The sequence below is a fragment of the Sphaerodactylus townsendi genome, linkage group LG04, assembly GCF_021028975.2.
Source record: "Sphaerodactylus townsendi isolate TG3544 linkage group LG04, MPM_Stown_v2.3, whole genome shotgun sequence".
In the NCBI taxonomy this organism is placed as follows: domain Eukaryota; kingdom Metazoa; phylum Chordata; class Lepidosauria; order Squamata; family Sphaerodactylidae; genus Sphaerodactylus; species Sphaerodactylus townsendi.
The window spans coordinates 96,129,100-96,142,162 of NC_059428.1; the positions used below are offsets into that span (position 1 = coordinate 96,129,100).

General features: G+C 41.0%; 1 protein-coding gene across 3 annotated transcripts in view; it reads right to left on the reverse strand.

Moving 5' to 3' along the window:
- MGAT4A (alpha-1,3-mannosyl-glycoprotein 4-beta-N-acetylglucosaminyltransferase A) overlaps positions 1 to 13,063 on the reverse strand; it is an 83,743-nt gene that overhangs the window by 15,104 nt on the left and 55,576 nt on the right. For all 3 annotated transcript variants that reach the window (XM_048495640.1, XM_048495641.1, XM_048495639.1), the window contains exons 8-12: positions 12,811 to 12,886; positions 11,361 to 11,475; positions 10,370 to 10,500; positions 9,092 to 9,199; positions 2,469 to 2,662 (exon numbers count right to left, since the gene is read on the reverse strand). In XM_048495640.1, coding sequence (XP_048351597.1) covers positions 2,469 to 2,662; positions 9,092 to 9,199; positions 10,370 to 10,500; positions 11,361 to 11,475; positions 12,811 to 12,886 — 624 coding nt within the window. The remainder of the gene's footprint in view (positions 1 to 2,468; positions 2,663 to 9,091; positions 9,200 to 10,369; positions 10,501 to 11,360; positions 11,476 to 12,810; positions 12,887 to 13,063) is intronic.

Below are 13,063 nucleotides of genomic sequence, written 5' to 3' on the forward strand. Positions count from 1 at the left end.
GTTCACATCCCTCCCTTTCAGCCACTTCCCTGCTGACTTTATCAACAATACCAGAATTCTGGATGCAAAGAATAGGCTGTTGGTGCAATGTGACAAAATCCTTACAGAATAATATGCCCATTTGCATGTAAACAGGTTTTGTGCCTGGTCATATCTCATCATTTGTTTTCTAGTCATAAATATATATTTGCCTCAAAACTGATTGTTATACAAATTAATAGTGTGAAAGCAATTTTGTAAGATGCTGTACAACCAACCATTTTCCGCTGAAAGGAGCTCCTTAGATTCTCAGTACCCACTTTTCAAGATAGAAGACTCTGTAAAGCGGGCTTATTTTTCAGCATTCAAAGAGCACTAATTATATTGTCAATGTGAAACAAATCAAAACTGATCTCCTAGAGAGAGGGAAAACTATAAAAATTGAATTTGTAATGGCCATGTTTAAATTACCGTTAGCTGAGATGGAAAACCTGTGGTTTTTAATCTAATTGCTCAAACTGAACAGAAAGTCAATCTTTCTCAATTTTGAAATAATTTCCTTCTTTTGCTGAAAGCGAAAATGCTTAATTTGTTGTCTGTTTCCCACTGTTATATCACATCAGTGGTACTTAGAGCTAACTGGTACAGAACAGGACATATTTAATGTTTGGTATCCTGAATATTATAGCGTACTATACCACTTCTGCTGCAGTGAAGGAGATGAACAGGAAGACTGTTGCTGTAATCTGACAGAACGACAATTTCAGGGCTGTCCTTGACTGGTACAAACACACAGGCTGTTTCTGTGTTTGTGTGCTCTTCTGGTTCTTTCCCATGCCCAGAGCAAATTTAAAGCTTTCCAGTTTGGTGAGCCTTTAACAAGCTCCACTTTGCTGTGATGTCCAAACGTACCCATGTGGAAAAACTGTACTTCATATTACACATATATATACAAATTGGGATTCTGAAAAGGAAACATTCTATTTTGGTAGTCTAATAAGCTAGTTGATCTTCATACTTACATGTATCTGTCCCAAGGAATTTCTTCAGCTCTATCCATGCTACCCTGGAGAGACCTATGCTAGAAATTCTGCCCAGCCTGAACCCATAATTAACTATTTGGAATGATTAATTCAAATCAATCTTCAGTAGCATGGAGAATAAAAACTTCATCTTAGAAGAAACTGTCCAGATTTGCATCCTAAAAGTTCCTGCTTGTTGAAGTCTATATAAGCTGTAATATACTGACTGATTCACATTCCAAGAAGTGGGTGATCAATGCTTTTCTGAAAATGCAGTTCTGCAAATGTAGAAGGGTAGCGGAATTCCACTTGTATAAGTTCACAGTATCGTAGCAGAAAGTCCCCTTCTCTCTCTTGTAGATGCACACAGTTTCCATTATTGCATGTACAGTTCCATACACAAATGGCAAAACAAAATGGCAACAAGAATGAAGAAATAGGAGACTAGATGCTGGGGGTGGAGACGGGGGCAAGTATACACTGATGAAGGATCCAAAGCTTGAGGATGAAAGGTGATAGGCACATACCAAGGATGATGGTGGATTGGGTTAGGAAGAGTGGAAGAATGGAAATGAGTTTAAGCAAAGCTAATTACAAGTAGATGCAGCACATGGAAATCAAGGTGAAAGATTGGGGGGGAAGGTAAAAAAAACAAATTTTGAAAATGCTGGGTGAGGATTATCCAACAGATTCTTCCAACCATGTATTCTTCCTTTTTAAGTCCCACTAGTAAACAAAGAGCCAGAGGATTCTAAGAGGCAGGACAAGATACTTTCAAGTAGACGAGTTAGCTGCCTCTACAAGTTGGCAGCAGCCAGAGAAGTCTCTGCTCTGTACAACACAGACTACCTAACCAGAGACCGAGCACCACTCTTCCAACCCTCGTAAAGCAGGGGCGGAAGGTCAGTGCCTCACATGGGACTGAAACTAGGCAGCAGAGCACCTGGAGCTTGTGAAGAGTGGGTTACAGCTGTATTCTTTTTAATTAGAGATCACATTGCCGCCAACTGCACAAACTAGCTCAAACACATACTATGGAGTTAGCACTTATCATAGAAAGCTGTAAAAGAATGGAAAATGCTCAAGCTGAGAAACCTCTTTCTCTCACAAACATTATACTCAAAAATATTGTCTAGGTTGTCTCAGCATTGTATTACTGTCCCATCCCAAAATTCAACCACCATCAAATTTCTGTGCAGCCATCAACATCCCTCTTACAGATATGGCTTATCTTTCCTGAGCAGATGTTAGTTATCTTGCACAAGCAGAAAAGCAGAATTGTAAAAACATGCTCTACAATGAAGAACCATTATGTGCAAGCAGAAGTATAGAATCCAAACATATTCACTGTACTAGATACTTTAAGGAGCTCTCTTTCCACTTGTTTACAGTTGTCCCAAACTTATTATAAGACAGTATTCAAAAGAAGCTCCATTTCAAACTGCAGAGCAAGCAAGCAACGCTTACCTTTCTATATTGACAGGCTTGTCAAATTTCAACAAGATGTAGTCCCCAGCAACTGGTGTAACAGCCCAGAAGAAGTCTTCACCCATGTAGGCCTTTTCAAGCGCATGCCCTTGATAGACCTTTAAAGTTGTTGAAACCTCTGCAGGTGGATTCACATGAATTTTATGCAGTAATGGTTTCAAGAAATCTTTATCCTAATTGAATAGAAGACAAGAATTACAGTTAAGTAGGCCAGGGACTTTGTTTCTGTATGAATGGATCAGAGAGTTTTTTTTAAAAAACATGGGGAGTGGGGGTATAATATTTATTTTATCCATTTTCTTCATGTTCTATTGCAAAACATTTGCAGTTAAAGGTCTGAAATTAAAAGCACTTAAAATAAGATAAAGGTATTTTGTCTGCCTATTAGAAAACATTTTTACTCAGGCACAATTTTGTTAACAGTTCTTTTCCTGTAAGAAATCATACTTAGACTGCACTGCTGGAACTATTCATAGATGTAAAGTTAAAGCTGCTTTGCGCCCTTGGTCCATCTAGATCAAATTTTTTTGGCAAGGTGACTCACCAAATTTATTTGGTATGATGACCCAGTGGTCTATTGAAACATGGATTTTTGGGCCACAGTGTTTTTTTTTTTTACAGCCATTGCTTCAATGCATTTTAACTGCAAGTTTGCCTATTCTATAACCACTACTTAAGTGTAACAGTCCAATCGATCACACTGATGGACAGGGATGGCAGCACTCTGGCAGTGCACCGCTCTTTCCAAAGGATTTCTCTGTAGTACAGGAGGCCCTCCCCCGCAAACAAAACCCAAACCTGCCCCTGAGAATCCCACAACATAGTTGATTGTACGAAGTTGGCTCTTCCAACACCCAGGGCCTGGGTGGGCAGTAGAAGCCAACTAAAGTCAGCTCCACCCACTGGCCCACCCTTGAAGCACCCCCAGACACACTGGTGCAACATTTTTATACTGGTGGGCCTAGACACGTACAGCGGCTCCTGGGTTGAGCACCATGAAGCTGCACAGCACCCACTTGCCCGGATAAGGTGCCCCTCCATCAGTGAATTTGCCCTTTTTGCCAGTGAGGTGGCCACCTAGGCCAGAGTAGGGATGCACCATCTCCAGAAATGGGTCCAGGGCCCTCACTCTGGACTGGGCTGTTTGTTGTCCAAGCAAAAATGTAGCTATTGGTGTAGAATTTATTGAAATATTTATTACATAATTTATTCATTTTTAATGCAAATAAAAGCACACAGCTATCTGTTCGAAGGGTACAGCTTCATTAGCCACACAAATTATTAACATCGTGAATGGATCTTGTTGAACCTTCAGGGCTACCAAAACTATTTATTCATTGGCTATTTAAAATTTAATCTTTAAAAAATAGTGCCAACAATTAATGCATCTCTTCCACACTCCTGGCCAGAATACACAATCCTATGTATATCTACTCAAAAGTAAGTTTTTTTTATACAACAGGATGTTTTGACAGGCAAGCAGGCATAGGATTGTTTTGTACTAGAGCCCCAATGAATTTAATGGGATTTACTTCAAAGAAAATTCTCAGAATGCTTTGCTTGGGTATATAGAGCCAGGGTTCTAGACCCTGCCACCCCACTTACTTCTCTAAAGCAGAGATTGAAAAAGCAAAACATGGTGGAAAGGTTGCAGTTTCATTAGGTTGCACTATTTAGTTGACACCTGAAGCTCCTCCCTCTTAGTATACTGTTTTAGAATTCTATTTAACTTCAGTGGAACATTTATCCTTTTGGGAAACACATGGATTTCTAAATATCTAAGCACTTTGTTTTTTTCTTATCGTCAGGTCAGGCTAGTACAGTGGTGGTGAACCTATGGCACGGGTGCCAGAGGTGGCACTCAGAGCCCTCTCTGTGAGCACGCACGCACAGAGTTTGTCATGTGGGGGGCTTGCTTCTGAGTAAACCCTCCTAGGGTCGTGATTCACCCGTTCAAAGCATTGCTTCAAAGCAAAAAGGTACCGACTACCACCAAGCTTACTCCTGAGTAACGCATGCTTTGGAGCCAATAGTTTTTCCTAAACTTAAACCTCAGTATTCAGGTTAAATTGCCGTGTTGACACTTTGTGATAAATAAGTGGGTTTTGGGTTGTAGTTTGGGCACTCGGTCTCAAAAAGGTACACCATCACTGGGCTAGTACATTGTATCTAGAGTCACCACATTTTGTGAGAAGGAGGAAACGAGGCTGGAATTTTAAGCTTGTGAGATACAGGCTTGGGGAGCCCATTCAGGAGATATTTCTTGAATTAAAAAATAAAACATCATTATATGAGATAAAGATTATTCTATTGCTCCACCAGTTCTACCAGACTGATCACAAACCCCACTCAGCAAAATGGCAACTTTAAAAACTAAAGAACAAAAACAGGACATAGTGCACTCTAACTACAAATAATGCCAATTAATACAATATGCATGAGTGTATAAAATTTAATCAAGACAAACTGTAAACAATATAGAATCACTTTTATATAACAAAATGAAAAATCCACACCCCAATACAGTACACCAAATCAAAAATTGACACAAATACGTATCAATATAAGCATTATGAGCACAAAGGCATACAAATACAGAGATGGGTTCCCAGGAAAGGGACCATTCCGTGGTCACATTTCTATTTCACCAGTATCGTTGGCTGATTGTACACAATGTGTTTACTGCATGGTGGAGGCAAATGTTTGTCGCAGCAAGATTTCTTGTATGAACATATTTCTTCAAGCCCTGCTTTCACTTTTCATTCTCCCTGCAGCAAGCAAGACCACTTCAAGCATGATTTTAATTTTGCTTCACTACCAGAGAAGGGACATCTACCAGTGAGCACAGTTTTGCCCCAGAGATCTTCCCTCCATGCACAAGCAACCCACTTTGCATGTCTTCTCCCCTGCCCCCCCCCCCACCCGCATGCTGCCAGCTCATTTCTCTTTCTCTAAGTGCTAGTATCAAGAGATCAATCTCTTGATACACTAACAACAGGGAGGGCTTTTGCAAGGAACAGTGCAAGCTTCTCTCTCTCGACTGGTGAACTTCTGTTCTGGAAGACACATTAGTTTGTTGCTGATGGATGCACCAATAAAGGCAGGTTCATGGTATGCTGGAAGAGGGAGGACAACAAAGGGCCATTACAATACATGGCGGCAAATCATCTGACTATGCTTTGCCCAATGATGAGTGCTCTTTGAGAAACAAGGTGCTTTCTCAGTCCCCCCTCCCCCCCCACAATGCACCAAAACTTCTCCCCAAGCTGGGTTTTGCCAGTTCCAGTACCAGGCTCCCAGTCCCTCCTGGGCTTGGATTGCTCTTTCCCAGTTTTCATCCATTCCTCGCAAAGGAAAAGCCTTCTGTGCCACCCCATCCTCCCAGTTTGGGGGTTTTGTTTGCCCTTTCAACTCAGGGATTGGGTCCAATCCCTCAGCCGCCCCACTTTTGCTTTTCAGGCACAGATCTGCCTATCCAAATGGAGAGACTGGAACCAGAGGCCAGGCAGACAAAACCGTGCTGCAGGTCTGGGTGGCCTCTTTGTGTGTAAACAGAGAAACATGACAAGAGCCCACGGCCAGAGAAGAGGCCCAAGTGTCCCATGTGTAATCGGACCTTGTTATGCTTGCCAACAATGGGTACATGAATTCCAGACATTTTACTTCACGTGAAATTAGAGTTTCTCTGGTTTGAAGTTTCCCCTCTATTTCTAGGCTAAGCCGCAAATGTCTCGTGAAACATGGTTTTTTATATTGGGATGTGGATTCTTGATTTTGTGGTATGCGAGTGATTCTTTATTGCTTATATTTTGTCTTGATTAAATTTATACACTTGTATATATTGTATTAAATGGTACTATTTATAGTCAGAGTGTGCTAGGTCCTGATTTTGTTCATCATTTTCCACCACACTAGTTTTGTTTATATTTTTTGTTCTTTGAACTTTAAAAAGCTTCCATTAGTCAGCAGAGCAGACTTAGTAAACTATCTTTAAAAATGAAATGGAGTGTTAGTATCATAACTAACAGCGGCTAAGTGCTCATCCTCCAACTGGACAAGCACCAAGCAAGTCCTACCAGTCTGCAGTCTGAATTGTCCCTTTCTTTGCAGAAGACTGAACAGGTGAGGCCAGAAGATGTAGATAAAATGTGGCTTCCCCACCAATCAAAGACAATGGGCTCAGGAGAGCTTGGTTGAGATCTTTTTGTCCTGTGGGCTAACAAAGTATAATAGTCTCGCCTCTGAGACTATTGCCCATGATCTCTCTTACCTCCAACAAATATACAAGCTCCCTCGCATACATACAGCCTGGGAGCTGCTCCTGCCCCTAGCAGGGGCTGGAGCAAACAGAAGCAGCAAAGAAACCACCATAAACATTCCTGGAAAAGGTCATTCTTTTGGCCACATTGCACGTGCAGCAGCACATGCAGCTCACAAATGGCCTTCTTTTCCTTTTTTTTAAAAAAAGCACCTTAGCAACTGCTGAGAAACAGCTAGGTGGCATCACCAGCAAGGAAAAGTGGGAGGAGGAGTGCAGTTGAAGAAAGGAAAAAATGAGGAGGAAGATAAAGCTGACAGCTGCTATGCTGGGTAAAAAGATACGAGTGCTGTTTTTCAGGTGCAGCTTGTTGGTTGGTTGCCTGGCTAGCTACACCCCACCTCCTCCACCTCAGAGATTCAGTGCAATTTTGGCTGGGCACCAGGCAAAGAGAGGAAGAAAACAGCCACCATAAACCCACAAGAGCCCGTGACCTACTTCCACAGGCTTCACAAGCCATTTGTGGATCCTGATCCACAGGTTGGGAAACACTGGTCTGGATTAATGCTATCTGCTCTATATGCAGCAACGCTTCACGATTTCCACAGAAAATAGCTGTACTATCCCTTCTGTTCAAAAGCTTTTTAACAGAAGATGCCAAGAACCTTCCATTTGCAAAGAACGTGCCCTCAGCCTTCATTCCAGAGGCCGCTCCTTGATGAAAGTAACCAAAACACTTGAGGTAGTCTTTAGCAATGAAACTCCAGATTCCTCTTATAGGGAAATTCAAAATGTAAAACTGAATATTCATATAAATGGACTACACCAAGCAATGAGAAAAGAAATAAATCCAAACTGTCTGGCTCCCTGTACTCCTAATGAAAATAGCTACATTGATTGATGGAAAGTAGAAAACTCTGGAAAGTCACAAATCATAAGCTTAAAAAAGCAGCAAAAAATAAGCCAAAACAGTGTTTACTTATGCAGACAGAGCTCACTTCTTCAGATACAATGGGAAGAAACTCCTTTGTCTCATTTTTACAGAAAATTACATCTGGCTCATCTATTTGCACATCCTTCAATTTAATATATACCATCATGTGCCAAGAGTGCCCTTCTGTCTATATTGGGCAAACAGGACAGTCCCTTTGTGAGAAGAACAAGGAACACAAATCCAACATAACTGCAACATTACAAAAAACTGGATGTTTCAGTTTTAATTTTCTTGGACATACTGTTAAAGATCTAGAAGCCACTGTTCAGCAGGAAAAAAAGTCTAAAGGAATACAAAGCACAAAAGTGCGGAATTACAACTCATCAAAAAACTAAGCACCTGTTGTCTTGGCTTTAACCAGATTCCTCCTTCATTCTAGTCATCCAAGGGGACCCTCTTTTTAGTAGATTATTCTTAACATGGGTGTTAATTCATTTTATTATGCTTCATAATTTATTGTATTTTTGCTTATCCCCACCACTTGTGAGAGGTTCATAACCTCTGACTTCTCCCATTATTCATTAAACTATACAAATGGTTCGAGTCCCCACAGAGAAAATTTCATCTCATTTATGCAATGATCACCTCCAAGGTAGACTACTGTAATTTACTCTATGCTGGCCTACCTTTGAGACTGACCCAGGAGTTAAGAGTAGTCCAGAATACAGTGGTGCACCTCCTCACCAGACACCTGTGAGAGAGTGTATTATACCTATATTTCACCAGCTGCACTGATTACCAATTGAATTTCGGATCCTGTTCAAAGTGTTGGTTTTGACTTTTGAGTCCTTGAGCCGTCTGGGGTAGAGCTGCAGCGAGGGGGAACTGCATCCAGGGTATGTGTGTGCCCTTCGCCACTGCCACGCCCCCGCCCTGGAACGCCTCACCCCTGCACCAGCGAACACCCGATGCAAGATGCCCCCACCCCCGGGTGCTCTGCCACTGGTCTGGGGCCCTCATATCTTCAAAATCGCATCTCCCCATATCACCCATGGAGGAGGCTTCATTCCTCTAATACCAACCCTCTGGTGGTCCCTGGCCTGAAAGAGATCCAGTTGACCTTAGCCAGAGCCAGGGCTTTTTTGGCCCTGGCTCCAGCCTGGTGGAACTCCCTGTCAGCAGACATCATGGCCCTGTGGGACATTGATCAATTCTGCAGGGCCTGCAAGATGCAGATGTTCCACTGGGCTATTATCAGAGATGTTTAAAAAAAGACAATGTCCAGTTACCACTATCCCACATTTGGAAACTATGCATTTTACAACGTCTTAATTATACCAACTTGACCAATGGACAGGTTACTGAGAACTGATCTTGTGAGGGATGAAATGTCACACTGTAAGTACTCACTGTGAGCTTCTGAATCTTCCCTGCGAGAGAGGAATGCAGGCCAACATGCTGGAAAAGAGAAGGCCTGAAGCGTATTCTTAAGTTTGATTTCTGCCGATCACAATGTTTCTTAAAAGAAAATTGGGGGGGGGGGTTACAATTAGCCATCCCTTATGCTGAAAGCAAGATACATGCATTGCAAGAGATGGACATTTCCTGTTATGGAATCAAGTGCCCAAATCCCTTGTCCATCCTCCTCCTGGAACTCAGAAGTTAACGCCTGCTTGAATCTCTGTTCAAATATGCCTTTTAACCCCTACTGATCTAAAGAAATTAGAAAATATTTGTTATCCATTGCTTTTGTTGAACAATGTTGTTTTATGTTGATCCTCTGAAGATGCCAGCCACAGACGCAGGCGAAACGTCAGGAGAGAATGCTGCTAGAACACGGCCATACAGCCCGGAAACCACACAGCACCCAAGTGATTCCGGCCGTGAAAGCCTTCGACAATACAATGTTGTTTTAAATGTATTGTTTTCTAAAAAGAAACCATTGGGTAGCATACTACCACTCTGAATGGAAGATTAATTTTCCCATGTTCCTCTTAACTGATGCAGTTCTTTCTGGAAAGGTCACTTCCAAAGTTGTGGAACTTACACACAGGAACAGTCATGTGGGCAGGGCATACTGGTTTCACAAAGAACAAGGAGATGAAACTGATCCTCCTTCCTCCTTTGCAAACATAGCATATGCTTAAGAGGAGGAAGTTATTTCATCCCCTTGTTCCTCCTCAGAACATGCACTGTATGCCTTCTGCAGCCCTAGGAATAATCTTTCAAAGGGTTATCTTTCAGATGCTTCTTTTGAATACACTCTTATGATAAAGTTGGGGCAACCCTAAACAACTGTAAAGAGAGCTTTTGAAAGTATCTAGCACACAGTGTAAGCTTGGACCCTGTACTTCTGCTTGCACATAATGATCTTCCATTGTAGATCATGTTCTGCCACAGCTGCAGCAATGGAAAGGAATGTGGTAAAACATGTGTGCCTTCCCACACATGGATGGTAGGACGCTACCCATTTTCTTCCAGATTCTATGCAGGCTAATGGCCAAGAATTCAGAGCCACTCATTAATCTCCCTGTATAATACATGATTCCTTTTGGTAACATAAGACCATAATGGAAAATAAATACCTCTTGCCTTCTTCTTATATGTAATTTCTCACATTTAAAGCATGTAATGTACAGCAACGCACCAGAGATATTAAATATATGTTAAGCTTCAAAGTGGACTTACTGCATCTTTTTCAGGGTTGCAAACTTTCACCCAAAGAATATGATCCAAGAGCCAGTCAATAGGTTTTTCCTTATAAAACATAAATATGAACTCCACAATGAGAGTAATATCTGGAGACTGGAACATTTTACCTGAAAGAGTTTAAAATAATATCAGCAATTTCTTTATGCTTTAAAACTGTAAAACCAGTATGTCACTAAAAAGGGCTACTTCAGTTAGTTAGGCTGAAAGCATTCTAACATATATTACTAAAGAAGCAACCCATAGATATACCACATTAACTTTCCCTTCTCACTAGACACAGTGTGAAACAGACTTTTCTCTGTGATACACCTCTGAAGATGCCAGCCACAGATGCAGGCGAAACGTTAGGAACAAGATCCACCAGACCACGGCCACACAGACTGAAAAACCCACCAGAACCAACCCGTAGATTATTATTTCTGTGGGACTAAAATGAACTGGTGAATACAAATTTGCCACAATTTGGTTTTTCAAAAGGTTGGAACTAGGACCACTTGGGGCATAAGTATCATACAGACAGAAGAACAGGAATTGCAGATGTGGGAACCAGAATTGCCTTTTACATATTTAACAACAACAAAAAAGGTGTTCTTTCCTGTCTTCTTTTTTTTCAAAAATAAAGATTTTCAAACTCTGAATGTAAGGTCCTCTTCCAGAATTTAATGGAGCTTAACAGTTACATAACTGAAGCCTATTCAAGTCATGCAAATTAAGAATCTGTCATTTCTTTTAGGCCTGCAGCCACAACTATACAAATCATTCGAATGTTCAGCTGCTGGATTATATCACAATGATTTACAAACAGTCTAACATGTTGAATTACAAAATGAGCCATTTAGTGGACCTTTACAAAATAGTAAGCTTATTGCATATTAAAAGAAGTGCTGGGTCATTTTCATGCTTCATCTTCAGCATAACACCGTCAATTTCTAAAAGTTTACCCCATTTCAAAACAGAATTCCCTTACCAATGAATCCCAGTTGAGAAAATTCGAGAATCATCCAGTCTTCAGAAGACAACTGAAGCGCAAAATTTTTTATCGTGCTGAAGTAATTCTGCTTAACAACGATGTCATCCTCAAGCTAAGGAAACCAAACAGTTACATTAAAAGCAACACCAGCAAATGAGAGAAGTGGTAAAATAGGAAAAAAGATAAAAGTACATTCCAGGTCAAACATGCATTTTAAATCTACCCATCTGATTGGCCCCAGGGCAATGTACTATGAAGGCCAAAAAAGAAGGACAAGAGTGGCTTCATTTTAAAATTGTTCAACTAGGGATTACATGAACAGGAAGGAAACAATTTGAAACTCAACTTCAACTGGCCCTTATTAGGCAGACCCACAAGAAATAAAACAAAGGACAAAACAGAGTACAAAAGAGAGCAGGAAAAAAATCTACACAGTTCTTAAAGCAAAACATGAAACCAGGACAAATCGCATCAGATTGGAAACGAAGAGGTGAACGAGCTTCCCTTATCTTATCTTGATCACCTCTAACAAAAATTCCGCTGTTTTTCCAGTTATCCCACTGTCACTGTTATTCAGCAGGTGTAAAGTCTTTATATGCTCAGAACAACCTATTTTATTCCCTAGTGCTGGGGCAAGCAATGGAAGTCTAGGTAATACATACCTCAGACAAGAATACATGATGTGCTCAAGAGTCTCTACCCTATCCTGACGGTATGTACAGTATGCAATTTGAAACACTGGAGGCTGTTTTGAACAGTGGTAAGTTGCAGTGGCATTTTCTGGACGGACAAATTATCCCAGAAGAAAACCAGGATCATACATACCAGGATGTTTGTATTTCGGTTTCTCCCTTCACACGGCTGCCCGTTATTGCGTACAGACTGGGAGGAAGCAATCCACATGATTACACACGGCCCCCGGTTTAGTTTTATTTTCCATCTCAGCATTTCCATGCATGCACAAACAGTCCTGTTTTTCTGACGTTCTCATTGGCTGCAGCTGTGGGGTTGGGAGAACAGGTGGCAAGGTGGGAAAAATAAACCAGTCCGTCTCCCACGGTGTTTACATGGGAGCGGGATCAGTGTGGACTTTTTCAAAAGAACTGCCAACCGTAGGATGGGAAATATTGCGGGGTGGACCTGAGTTAGGCCTGGAAATCATGCCCGAACCGGGATGTTTCACCTCCTTATCCCAGGATATTATGTCTGTCCGGAAAACGCCAGTGTCACTTAAATTTAGCTTCCTTATTTTTAAAAAATCAGTTCAAAAATATGCATCAACCTCAAGTCCCGTGGCTTCATTTTCTGATTTAATGTATACAAACACCTCACAGCATATTACTTGTACTGATACATCATATATAAATAAGAAATAGCTAATAACAGTACTAGTCCAACTCCCAAGGATGTTATATATTAGCTTGATATAACTGAAATCATAATTTACCTGAATGTAGTAACCACCTTTTTTCTGTGCATACATCATAAGAAAACAATAATCCAAATTTTGCTTTGTCCTCCATCTAAAATTAAAGATAGTTTCATAAATTTTAAACTTAAGATGCCTGTAGGCAATAAAGAAATACAATAACCTAAAGCATAATGTGATCAGTTGAGAGAAATTTCCAGGGTGGGGGCAGATAGGCCATTCCACCTCCTTTGCTCCAATTCCTACAGGTTTGTGGAGGAGGCAGAAGCAG